The 13,149-nt window shown below is 34.2% G+C and overlaps 1 protein-coding gene across 1 annotated transcript; it reads left to right on the top strand.

Annotated features, from left to right (window-relative positions):
• The first annotated feature begins 7,244 nt into the window (after window positions 1-7,244).
• On the top strand, window positions 7,245-10,412 carry LOC142609796 (iron-sulfur assembly protein IscA-like 2, mitochondrial). The gene is made up of 4 exons (XM_075781516.1): window positions 7,245-7,644; window positions 8,167-8,297; window positions 8,411-8,519; window positions 9,993-10,412. Exons 1-4 carry the CDS (start codon window positions 7,261-7,263, stop codon window positions 10,056-10,058), a joined length of 690 nt encoding a protein of 229 aa, XP_075637631.1. The 5' UTR covers window positions 7,245-7,260; the 3' UTR covers window positions 10,059-10,412.
• Window positions 10,413-13,149: the final 2,737 nt, after the last annotated feature.

The raw sequence follows: 13,149 nt of genomic DNA, 5'->3' as shown, positions 1-13,149 counted from the left end.
GGTATTTCTAAACTATATAAAAGTCCAGTCCAAAGAGAAAAACTGGACACATGTCTGCATCGCAACGTGTCTAGTGGCACTAGTCACTGGACACAAGCTCCACCCAAATATTTTTTTTCTATTTCTTTCTCTAGTTCTTTTAGTCAATTGCTATACTCTCATGTTAAGGAAAAAGTTTTTTGTGTCAAATGATACCACATCATCTATATCAAAATCTAATAAACGAGAGATGTGTGTAAAAATAACTACCCACTAACAAATAAAAGGTAGAAACGGCCAGGGCTGACACCATCAGGGAGTATAAGGCTTCACAATCTTTCGTCGATGCACACGTATTTTCACTTTATAAATGTGCGTCTACTATTGTCAGACCTGTTTGTCAAGTTTTTTCATCGTAGGTAGAATGTCATAAATGTAGTTTCAACGACTTCTCTACAAAATTGGGATGCAAAGAAAAAGTACCCCGCCTCTAAAAGGTGCGTAGGGTTTGTTGTTTAATAAGCCCTATAGCGGCGTGCCTATCCCCCCGCTAAAAGGTGATTAGGGTCAGTTGTTTAATAAGCCCAAGTCGCCAAGTCAAGTCACCAAAAACTCGTGTGACAAATTTTGAAAAATTTGTCTAAGTGTTTTTCGTGACTAGAAGGTCCATCCCCTCACTGTGCGGCTACAGAGACCATTGACCCCCCGCCACCGAGCACGGGTGGGTGTGGCCTCGAGGAAAAGTGGCACTAGAGAGGGCTTTATAAATAGAATAAATAATATTAAAAATGCTCCAACAATTTCGAATATGTGTCATCATTTTGTGAAGAATTTCACAATTAGATCAAAATAGCATGGTAAAGATTCAAGACTTTACCTTTTACCTCAAGTTAAACTATTGAACAAAATAAAATTTAACCTGTTAGCAATTTTCATATTTTATATTATGTTTATAAATTACATGAATTATATAACACTAGATTGCAAGCAAAGCCACCAATAATTAAAATATAAATACAATTAGAGATCTAGAAATAACAACAAAGAGTAATAAAAGTGCTTCCATAAAATAAAAATACAAGGCCAAGTTCCAAATTAAAAGTTCAGGTTCCATAACAACAATAACAATGTTTCATATATTTAGAAAATGCAACATCAAGAGACATGATTAGAAGAGATAAAGCTATCAATTGATGATGAGTCATCCTTGCACTTCCTATTGATATCCAGATTCACGATATCTTCAGTGAGATCATCTAATTGCCATAGTACGAGTTCTACACCAAAATAAAACTTTAAGCATAAAAAAATTTAGCAAAAGTCTTATGAATACTAAATATTAAGTGAATGTAAAAATAAATAATGTTACCTTTATCTCCATACAACCAATCTTTAGTGCAAACTAGTGCCTCAACAACATCGGGTTTAGGTGCACTCCTAAATTGATCAATGACTCGTTCCCAACACTAGAAGCGAATTCTGAAGTAACGGTAGAAATAGGAATGCTCAAGACATCACAGACTATGGAAGCTAGTTCAGGAAACCGAAATTGATTTTTTCCCAAAAAGAATGTCTAATTCTAGATTCCTATCAATTCTTGGTTCATCCAAATAGATCTCCAATTGAGTTTTTTGTGGACGGTCATCAACCTTATCACTTTCAAAAGAATCAAATTCCTACATGAAAACAACACAATAAATATCACCCCAAACTAGATATATATAGCAAATGATTATATAATTCACACTATATAAAGAATACCATACATTCATCAAAATCATCATTTGCTCACCAGAAGGAGTGAATTTGGTTTCTTAATTAGTTTTATCATGTATTCCACCAAAAGATGTGCTTGAGGTTGCAGGAGCATTACTAACATATTTACCAAAGAGAGAGAATAATTTCTCATGAACCTTCAAATATTCAAGTGAATCACTGACTCCATAAATTTTCCTATAGCAAAAATCTACAAATTGAAGCTTATAACAAGGATCCAAGATAACTGCTATAGCTAACACTACATTGCACTCTGACCAATACTTCTCAAATTTCACAAGCATTTGGACTGCCATCTTTCTCACATATTCATCTTCACTCTCACTTTGTTCCTGCAGGGTTACATAAACTATAGAAATTGATGGCAAGTATAAGTTGGCTGTTGAATGTTTGGTATCAGAAAAGACAAAAGCAGCATTATAAAAAAACAGCCAAGAATTTTTCAATTTTTTCCAACTTATCATTCAGCAACGGTAGGATAATGCTTAAAATTTAAGTCAATCAAATCTAGGAAATGCAAAGCATGTCGATAAAAGAGAGCACTCTCTAGCATATGAAATGCATAATTCCATCTAGCAGGTACATCTTTTCTAAAGCCTTTCTTACCATCCAAAGACATTTGGTTGACGTAATCCAAAAATTTCTGTTTTCCCTCTTGCAATCCTTTACTATACTTAATGCTTTCACGAATTTTTTGGACAACAATATCAATCTCTCTCAAACCATCTTGTACTAACAAATTGAGAACATGAGCCCAACAACGAAGATGAAAAAACTCACCATCACAAACAAGTGCTTTCTTAATAATCAAAAAAGTTCTCAACCTATCAACAAAAACATCATTAGACGAAGCATTATCTGCATTATCCAAGGGCACTGAAAAAACCCTATTCTCAATGCCCCACTCATATATCACTTTCTCGATTTTGTTAGACAAAGATATATCATTATATGGTGGTGGCATAAAACAAAAGTTCAACACCCTCTTTTGTAAGACCCAATTCTTGTCAATAAAGTGTGTTGTACGGCACATATGTCCATCAGTTGTTATAGAAGTTCATGAATTAGATGTCAAACTAATTTGACCAGGAGCAAGATTCAACATAGATGTCATCCTCTCTTTCTCCCTCTTATGCATCTTAATCATCTCAGCTTTAGCAGTATTACTAATGATATGTTTTACATCATCATTCAGGTATGCAAATATTGCTCGTATGCCAAAATACTCAACAAACTGTAAAGGTAAATCATGCATAATAATTGCAGTGACCAACAATTACCTAAATCTTGCAAGATCAAATTTTGAGGAACTCACTGACATCTGTCCGTAATTTTAACCAAGTACTATTTCGCCAACATCCCTTGTGTCTCTTATTGGACATGTTTTCAGATGGCACTTTAAATTTCTAGTGCCATGGGTACCTGAAGCAACATAAACAACTCCACACTTCTTGCATCTGTATTTGGGCTTCTCATCACCCTTTGTAGGAAGCATCTCAAAAAATGCCCAAGCAACTGAAGTCTTACTCTGCTTAGCTTTCCTTTTCCAAGTCTTCATCATAAGAGGAGCATCTTCTAGTTCAACTGAATCATCATAGTCTGATTCTTCCTCGAAGTTAAGTTCATCAATGGTTTGACCATTACTTCCTATTGTTTCCTCACTCGCCATCTAAGTCAATTACACACATTAAAAAGTACATTGAAACATTTAGTCATGTCACTGTTATATAGTAAAATTTGGTGGAGGAACTTAATTTAAATGGATAGCTGAGAATAGTACAGTGAATCAAGGTTATACATGTGGTTGAATTTAGGATTAATTCCCAACACCAAGAAAGGACATGAGAATAAATTAGTAACCTGGCATTACTTAAGTTATTGATACCAGAGAACATGAGATTAATAATGTATTACTGATACCAAGTTACACAAGATTATGGAACCATTCTTTAATAAAATATTGGTCAGAGATAATTTGAGCAATGGATTTACTGACTAATTCTAATTGAATGATTTTGGTTAAAACTAGATATGGCAAAATGTTTTGTATAAGCTTAGATGGAAGGGGGAAAAACCATAACTAAAGCCACATTGCTACCAAATACCAATACCTCACTATAGCCATTTATTTATTGACTTTTTTTTTTCACTTAAAAGTGGAATTAGAAAGATAAAACAAAGCAGAGTGTGCAAATTAACATAAGCTCTGCATCTTCTACAATCTACAATCAAATATTGACCCTCAGTATTTGACCATACAATCAAAATAAACTGAATACAGAAACTTATTTACATTTACCCGTTTCAACACGAGTAACACACAACATGCAGGTTGCTAAAATCATGCCCCAAAATGAAAACCCACATTAGTCTGAGTAAAAAATCAACCTTTTTTGAAGAATCAAAACCCACTAGGATTCAACCATTTTCAAAGGTGAGATTTTTATTCAATACAGTCAAGAAAACAAGCTTAAAGTGGTTTAGGCATGTATCCCAATCACCAAACACAAGAAATAAAGGTTGCAAGTGAATGGGGATTAAAACAAAAGAAAAATATGCTATGAACATTAAGTCGTTCTATGGAACATAAGGTGGTTTGGATGACAATGTCTATGATACCTTTTATACTAACTAACAAATTCCTCTTTAAGCATTATGGTGTGATCAAACATATTTAATTGGTACTTATTTGAGTGGGAAACTCAAAGTGTCAAGAGAGGATGATAAGTAGCTGCAGAATGAACAGTCTTAATTTATATGGTAACATCTCATTTTGTGGCATCATCTATAAATGAATAAATTTGATTTTCTTTCTCTTTGAACAATTTGATGCATAAACTAAAATAATCAAACCACAGATTTGATAATGAGAAATATTTAACTATTCATTAAATAAACAACATGTTTTAATTCGAAAGATCGCTAACTAAGGTGAAAGATTACTTACTTCCAAAAGATCACAACAAAATCACCAATCCTAAATAAACTTTACATTTCAAAAGTAACTTAACGCAATCAAACACATTAACGAACTGCGACATAAGTAACAAGGATGAACATCCAATAGACAACATCAGATAAAAACAATGCGCTTGACAGATTTATTCTATTTTTTTCTTTTCTTTTTCCCAAGGAAAAGTTTCATGCTTTTCAGTTAAATGAACTAAAAATGCCACTAGAGAGTCATTAGAAATTTAGAAAGATGTAGAAATCAAACACAAAAATGGAACTCTAAAGAGTAGTATTCAAAGAGCAATCTTATCTCCTTTTTACAAATATAATTTCTGCCAACTGCCAATGAGCTCTAGTTCAACTGACACCTCCTCCCCTTATAACTTTTTAGGGGGAGTGTGAGGCTGTGAGTTCAAGACTTGTCTAGTGCATGTGTAACTTACTAATAAAAAAAAATATAATACATAGTTTGGGCCAACCACAATGTCCACATTTGTTCAATCACCACTTCCAAACTGGCTAAAATAAAGTTCCTAGCAGCAGCCTCAAACTTATTTTGGCATGGGAAGGGAACCTACCTTACAGCCTTGGCACAAACAAATTCAGTTGAATCCACATTCATTTTCAATCAGAGTCTCAACGCAAAGAAGCAGACAACTAAGATAGCTTAGCTCAGTTGTACATCTCCACAAGAAGATGACAGGGTCATGTATAAAGGAAGTGTGAAATATTCATTCAAGATTATAGGCTATAGATAGAGAGAGACTCACCAGTTAAAGACAGACAGCGCCACTGACCGAAACAACGTGAGACTGAGTGATTGCAACCTGTGCTTGGGTTTTGGATTTTTTTTTTTGGGGGGGGTGTTTAAAATACAGTGAGCCTTGTGCTAATCCCAACAGGGCCACTAGGGTTTTTTGTAGTGGCAGCAAAATTTGATATGACTCGCAAATTTGATCCGACTTGTAAACTTGATGCGATACGACATAAAATTAATAAATTATAGGTTAAAACTTATCAGATTGTGTCATATTCGAGTTGACATGATTGACCAATTTAATATACATGTTATGTTCGTGTCCAACCTACACAACTCATTTAACCCATATATTTAATTTTCATTTTATCAATATACCCTTTAAAATTTTAGATATATAAACTCATTAGTTGTTGTGAGTTTTTTGTTTGACATATTTTAATTAATTATTTGTAATATTAAGATATTATTTAATTTTGAATGATTATTTATGATGCCATTATTCATTAGTTTTGAATTTCATATTAAAAAAAAAATCTATTTGTTTGGTTTTTCTATAGTTCAAATCAATTGGGTTATAGATTGACCCAGTTTAATTAATTAAATTACTCAAGTTGATTAATTAGATCAAATTACATGCAAATCACCAAATAAACTAATATATAGTGGAAAATAAATAACAAGGTGATTTATTGACGAATGGGAAAAACATCTTGCAAGACAAAATTCTCACTAGGTGAATTTTAGGACACCACTCTTAAGAATTCACTAATCAATAATCAAGCGGTTACAAATATAAGGAATCTTACCACTACCATGGCCTATTCCAAAATACTAACCTAGAGTTGAATTTTCGCTCTAATACCCAATGGACTTGATCTCGTAGTAGTCTAGTATACTTCTTCGCTTTACACAAATCTCCGATTTATAACTAAATCTAACAACTTGATTGATTGTAGTTGGCTGCAAATTTATTCACTTCATGAACATTGAAGATCATGAATCACTTGGTTATAAAATTCTAAGGTGCACAAACGCATACCTTCTCACTGAGTATATGAGTTTTAAGTCTTTGCTTTTGTACTTGATAACTTTTAAATAAGCCTTACATATGACTAGGATTGTAGAGAGAGAAACCCTAACATTCAACTCATCATAGGTTGAAATATAGATCTGAGAATTCTAAATTTGTAAGTCTCGATAGATCAAGCTTGTGTCAAGTTCTCACATTAAACCTCGAAAGCAGCTAATGTTAGTTTTAATGAAACAATTTTTATTCACTTGTTTTTTGGATTAACTTCATGTCTTTAATGATAACACTTGTTATGTTTGATCAACACACTTTTTAATACATTAAACCAAACTTAGATCTACCAGATTACAAGTAAAGTGCGTTTCGCCAAAAAATTAACTAATAGTAAATGTGACCTAACCGAGTTAATATTAAAATTTGTATTTTTTTTTTTCACTTTGATAAAATCTGATAAATGGGTCAATACGACTAATTCATTTAATAAACAGGTCATCATAGGGTTAAGAAATCATAACTCATTTAATAAACATGCCGGGTTAATATCGACTTATTTAGTCAAATACTCATGAGTTGACTTAACACAAACCTAACACTCTAACAAGAATGGTAACCCCTACTTTTTTAACTATTTTTAAAAGTGTGCGTGTATACATAGTTTCTGTTCAGTCCGGTCTGGTCCTAGACCGAAAATGGAAAGTTTTTAAATTTAGTATGAAGAACGACAGGCAGTTTAGCAGCGAGAAGAGCGACATAATTTGCTGACATGGGCGTGAGGGTGTTTGTTTGGCACAAGCCACAAAAACTCCAAGAAGTTGGGTTTGGATTTGTGTCTGCGTTTGAAAAAGCGACAGAGAAAAGAGTTTGGCCAAGAATCTCTCAGCATCGAAATTCTTGGAACCCAAAAATTGAAAATCAGCAAAACAAAGCTAGCTTAGCTACACATATCACATATGTGTCTCTGAGAAAGAAAGAAAGAGAGAAAGCGATGCAGAGATTACTGTTTCAGCGTCTGACACCTTACTTGGTTGGTCGAATCCGACAGAACCAAAGGCTTCTCAGTTCTTCCTCTTCTGCTCTTCAACAACCCCTTCCTTCTGATCCATCTCCTTCCCCCGATACCATTCATTTGACCGAAAATTGCGTCCGAGTATGTTCTCTCTCTCTCAAAAAAATTTTTTTGGTCTTTTTCACAAATTTGCGATTTGGGTTTTGTTTTTGCCTCAATTTTATGTATTGGGTCTTTCAAATTTGTGATATTTATTGGATTTTTCTGTTTCATGGATATGAATGGCTCATCAAAAAAACATTGGAAGTGTAGAGATTTCGGAAGTAGAAGAATACGAAATGGGATTTTTGTGGTCCATGTGTTTTATTAAAACATTAATGAAACCCAGAACATATATTCTATATAATAAAAGTAGGGAACAAAAACAAAAATCATAACCGTTGAAACTGAAATTTCATAGGAGAAAATTTTCTGGGTTTTTCATTTTTGATGTTAATTACTGCACAGTTTTAGGGAATTCTGAGTTTTATATAAGCATCAATGAAACTCAGGACCTATATTCTTTTTTAAAATGTAGGAATTGAAATTTCCTGAGGCAAAAATTTCTGGGTTTTCCATATTTGTTGTCAGAAAATTGATGCCTTTGATGTTTAATTTCTGCAGAGAATGAAAGAGCTGCAAGCTAGTGAGGCATCGGGTAATGAAAAGATGCTTCGTTTGTGTGTGGAAACTGGTGGTTGTTCTGGGTTCCAATATGTTTTTGATTTGGATGACAAAGCCAATTCAGATGACCGGTATGCATATGCGTTTTGGTTACCTTTTTGGTTTTAATCATAAATTGAGTATAATAAGTATATTTAATTTTATACTTTTAACACTTTAATCTCTTATCTAAAAATGTTTGTAGAGTTTTTGAGAAGGAAGGAGTTAAGTTGGTGGTTGATAATATTTCATACGATTTCATAAAAGGGGCGACTGTTGATTATGTTGAGGAGCTGATCCGAGCGGCTTTTGTGGTAAGTCAATTTAGTTTTGTTGTGTTTTTGACTTTTTGGATATCTGAATGCACACATTGCATATATACTTGTGATCACAACAGGGTGACTCATTGTTTTGGAGAGGTTTTATCAATGAATTAGCATAATAACTGTGAAATATATATATATATATATATATATTTTTTTTGATAAGTAAGAAAGAATTATATTCAAAAAACTGCTTTATGTAAACTAGCAAAGCAAAACAAAAATTACAAAAAAGAAAAGAAAAGCAGAATCAGAAAAAAAAAAACTAATTACAAAGACAAAGAGAGCTAAGGAACAAAGAGAGGGAATCACTAGATGTGAGTCTCCAAGCCTTAGACCTATCAAAAAGGGAACCAGTGAAAAGAGTTAGCAACTGGTCATCGGATCTATCTAAGTCCTCAAAGGTCCGCCGATTACATTTCCTCCAAATACACCCCATCAAACACAACGGAATCAAATTCCAAATGCTAGGTGAGTGCTTCCCCAACCAATTTTACCAACCAAAGGGGAAATCTGCCACCGATCTTGAGGGAACTCACGAAATCCCAAAAGTTCTAAAGACAAAGCTCCATAGAAATATCTTTTCATAAAAATATTCATTGTTCAATGTTTCTTGTCATATTATCTATTGAAGTGCATAAATGTGCAATGAATTTTGAGGGAAATTTTGGGACCTTGTACAAGATAGACTTGATCTATGATAGCATAAACATCATATACATAACATATAATCACCTAAACTATTTAATAAATTATTAATTATAAAAAAAAAAAAAACTATTTAATAAATTATGAGCTTAAGTTCATACTCTACTTGGTGGGCAGTAGTAGCCAAAAGATATCTAAGAAATGCTAACGAAGTCCAACTGCAGAGGCTGTTTGGATTATACAAAAGTGAATATTATAATCATTTCCTGTTTTTGACCCAGAATTTGGGCCCTAGTACTGTCTTAATTGGCTCAGAGAAAAAACTTAACTCTCTAAGTCGACATGGTTCATTATACTGGTTTTGGTCTTCCTGAAGATGCTCTTAAGCAATCGGATTCCACAAAATTCTAGAAGCATCGTGTCATGCAGTTCAATGATGTGGAATAATTTTATTTCTAGACTTTGCTAAGCACAACTTACAAAGTTACAATTTTTGAATGTGAATAAGTGATATAATAATGGTCCTTATTTATTTTCTGCATAATTTGAAGGGACAAATCCTTTTCTTTCAATAGAATTGCACAAAATTATGAACCTTCAGTAAACTGGAGCCAGTTTAAACAACATAGTGTTAAGTATTTAGCTTGTAACTCAACAAGTTTCGAGGTCCTCTTTGGTCTCGACTCTATGATAACCTTTGCACCCCATTTCATTTTTGCTTCTTAGTGCTGATTCTTGTTTGATCATAAGGTGTCAACAAATATCTTATGTCATACTAGTGATACAGCTGTGGCTACCTTCTGGTGTTGTGTGCAGGTGACTGAAAATCCAAGTGCAGTGGGCGGGTGCAGTTGTAAAAGTTCTTTCATGGTGAAACTGTAGTTTTCTTCCAAGTTCCTTCCCCTTATTCTCTTCTTGCACAGCTCAGAGGTCATTTACATTAGGCTCCAATTGGTTGCTAATTATATTTTCTTTTCAATAACAATTATTTGGCTTCACAGGAATATCTATTTCTGTATACTATTAATCATGTAAGAACATAGTTGTAACTTGTAACCACTCATTCGTCATTGAGCTCCTCTTGTATTTTTCGTCTTACTCGGAGGTTAGACAATTTCTAATAAATAAAAAATACATGTACTTGCCGAACCTTTTTGTCCTAGAAAAGAACTTTTGCTTTGATGCCAAAAAAAAAAAAGAAGCAATTCAAATGATTGCATTCCATTATCTTTTGCATTCTTTTGTAGCTTAGGTCATTTTCCAAGCTATACTAAGCATAAATAATTTTAATTTCTCAAGTCTTTGCTATTCATTTTGTAATGACTTAATGCTTTTTTTTTTTGGGTATGAAAATGCTTAAAAGAATGCTAGTTGCACATATAATGGGTGCTTTTGATAGATGATTACACAAATCATACCCTGAATGCTTGTTATTTAATGGATGCTTTTGATACGCAATTACACAAATTATACCATGCTAAGCCCTCCCTTGTGTCTTTGATAGCATTTAGCATGGTGCAAGGCACCATTCTGGCCCATGTAAAGGGGCATCCTGGATCCTGGAATACCAAAATCTAAAGCCTTTCTTTGTTGTAGGCACATGTAATTATAGAAGTTTAAATTTTCTTCATAGCACAAAAGTTGGTTTTTGATATTTTTGAAATTTGAAAAGGATCTAGGAGAAGTAAATTCGAGAATATATCTTTACAGTGTTTTTTATATATTTATTTATACCAACCCTTTTTTTGAAAGTGTAACAGGTCCACAATCTTGACTTTATTTAGGTCACTTAAACTTTATTTGGTTCTGATTGTGCTGTAACCTGCTAAAATTAAAATGTGGGTGGTTGCATGTGAGATTTCTGGAGAATTACCTACTTTGTACGATAAACTTTGCCCCCATTTATTTCTATGTTTCTTAATGCTGATCCTTGTTTGATTAGAAGGTGTCATAAATTATCTTACATGTCATGAGTGATGCAGCTGAGGCTAATTTCTGGTGTCACGTTCTGCACAGGTGTGAAAATTCAAGTGCAGTTGTAAAAGTTATTTAATGATGAAATGAAACAATATTTTGGCTTTCAAAATTGAGTTTTTTATATAGTTTTTTAAAGTTCTTTGCCCCCGTTTAAGTTGTTTGTTTTTGTTTGTTTGTTTTTTTAACTCTTCATGTACTTATATTTGGTTTTCAAAATTGAGAATTCTCTAAGCCATATTAGATTATATTAAGTCAGATATATATATATATATATATATATATATATATATATATATATATATATATATATTTTTTTTTTTTTTTTTTTCTCTTTCAAGTTACTTCCCCATTGTTTATCTAAGCAACTAGCCTGAGTTGGCATCCCCATAACCACAAATTATATCATAAAAGAACTATTCAAGTAACAATTGAGGCTTCTCATAAATAGTTTTTTTTTTTTTTGAGGGGGAAAGATAATGCATCATATTAGTAAGGGAGGGTATTTAAATTAGCCTGAAATACAGAAGAAACGTCTAGTGGAACATCTTCCATCCGGACTACCATATTGGGGGAACTAATAGCTCTCCGTGCTAGTGTGTGAGCTACTGCATTACAAAGCCTACGTACATGAGAAATCTAAAATCATTGAAGGATTGAGAGGCAATGTATTGCACATCATTTGCTATATGTCTGAATGGGGCTAGAGATTGATGGTTGCTGTTCAAGGTGTTAATGATGATTTGAGAGTCCCCCTCTATTATCACTCGGTCCATACCAAGTTCTGTAGCAAACACCACTGCTCTTCGCACTGCAAGTGCTTCTACTTCAGTGATAGTGAAAGGTAGGGGGATTTGTTGAGAAAGGGAGGCCATTACCAAGGCTTTATCATTTCGTATCAGGACTCCAATTCTAGCACAATGTTCCTTTTCAAAGAGGGTGCCTTCAAAGTAAATTTTGTACCACTGCGGTGATGGAGGCTGCCAGGACTAGGTGGGCAACCTCGATGTAGGATTGGTGTTGGTTGTCTCTTAGAGAACTATAGGATTCGATCTTTGGCCTGTTGAAGCAGCTGCCCCAGTGACACCATTCCTTTAGCTAGGCATAGATTGTTTCTCCTATTCCATAAAGTCCAAGCAACCATAGAGAAGAGTTTTGGATCTCTGTTATCTGCAAAAATGCATTCAAGCAAATCAACAAAGTTACCACACTACTTCAGACTTTGATGATTACAAAGGGGTATAGACTACCATAATTCTTGGAGCATCGGGCAGAGGTATAGGACATGGTGGACATCTTCTATCATAGTCTTACATTGATCACACTTGTCATCTGTGATGATTCTTTGCTTGACGAGGTTCTTCTTCGAGGGAAGGGAATCTCTACACGCTTTCCACACCAGGTTCTTGACTTTACTAGGGACTTGCAACTGCCATATAGCTTTCCACAGAAGTTTCATCGTATCAGAGTTTGAGAGACGCAATTCTACATTATGGTGGTTTGTTAGGAGGAATTGATAACCTGACTTTACAGTATACTCCCCATCTACAGTAAAAGGCCAAATCAAGGTATCCCTTTGCTGGACGTGGCAGAGGGGTATTTTCTTGATGATTGCTGCCTCAAACTCCAAGAGATGATTGTCAAGCATTTCTTATTTCCAAGCTCGGGTTTCCTGGTCAGTGAATTCACATACTTTCAGGTCCGGGTCGAAGTGTTGTGTTGGAGAAATAAGCTTTGGTCACTGTTTGACCGGTACCCAATTATCCTTCCAAAACTTGACTGACCTGCCATCCCCTATTCTCCAAAGTCCACCCCTTCGAATCACCTCTCTTCCTCAAATAGTGTTTTTTTATGCATGGGAGGCTGAGCTTAGGACCTTAGCTTCCATTATAGAGCAATCCGGGAAGAATTTACTTTTGAAAACCTGGTAAAACAATGAGCATGTATCATGAAGTAGACGCCATGTTTGTTTAGCTAGCATGGCATTATTGTACATTGA

The sequence above is a fragment of the Castanea sativa genome, chromosome 9 (assembly GCF_040712315.1).
Source record: "Castanea sativa cultivar Marrone di Chiusa Pesio chromosome 9, ASM4071231v1".
NCBI classification, from domain to species: domain Eukaryota; kingdom Viridiplantae; phylum Streptophyta; class Magnoliopsida; order Fagales; family Fagaceae; genus Castanea; species Castanea sativa.
This window is presented reverse-complemented; position numbering and strand designations above follow the sequence as displayed.

Coding starts and splice junctions, on each gene's coding strand:
- LOC142609796 (XM_075781516.1), top strand. CDS start 7,261: ATGGGCGTGAGGGTGTTTGTTTGGCACAAGCCACAAAAACTCCAAGAA. Junction 8,298..8,410: donor AAAGCCAATTCAGATGACCG/GTATGCATATGC, acceptor AAATGTTTGTAG/AGTTTTTGAGAAGGAAGGAG. Junction 8,520..9,992: donor TGATCCGAGCGGCTTTTGTG/GTAAGTCAATTT, acceptor TGTTGTGTGCAG/GTGACTGAAAATCCAAGTGC.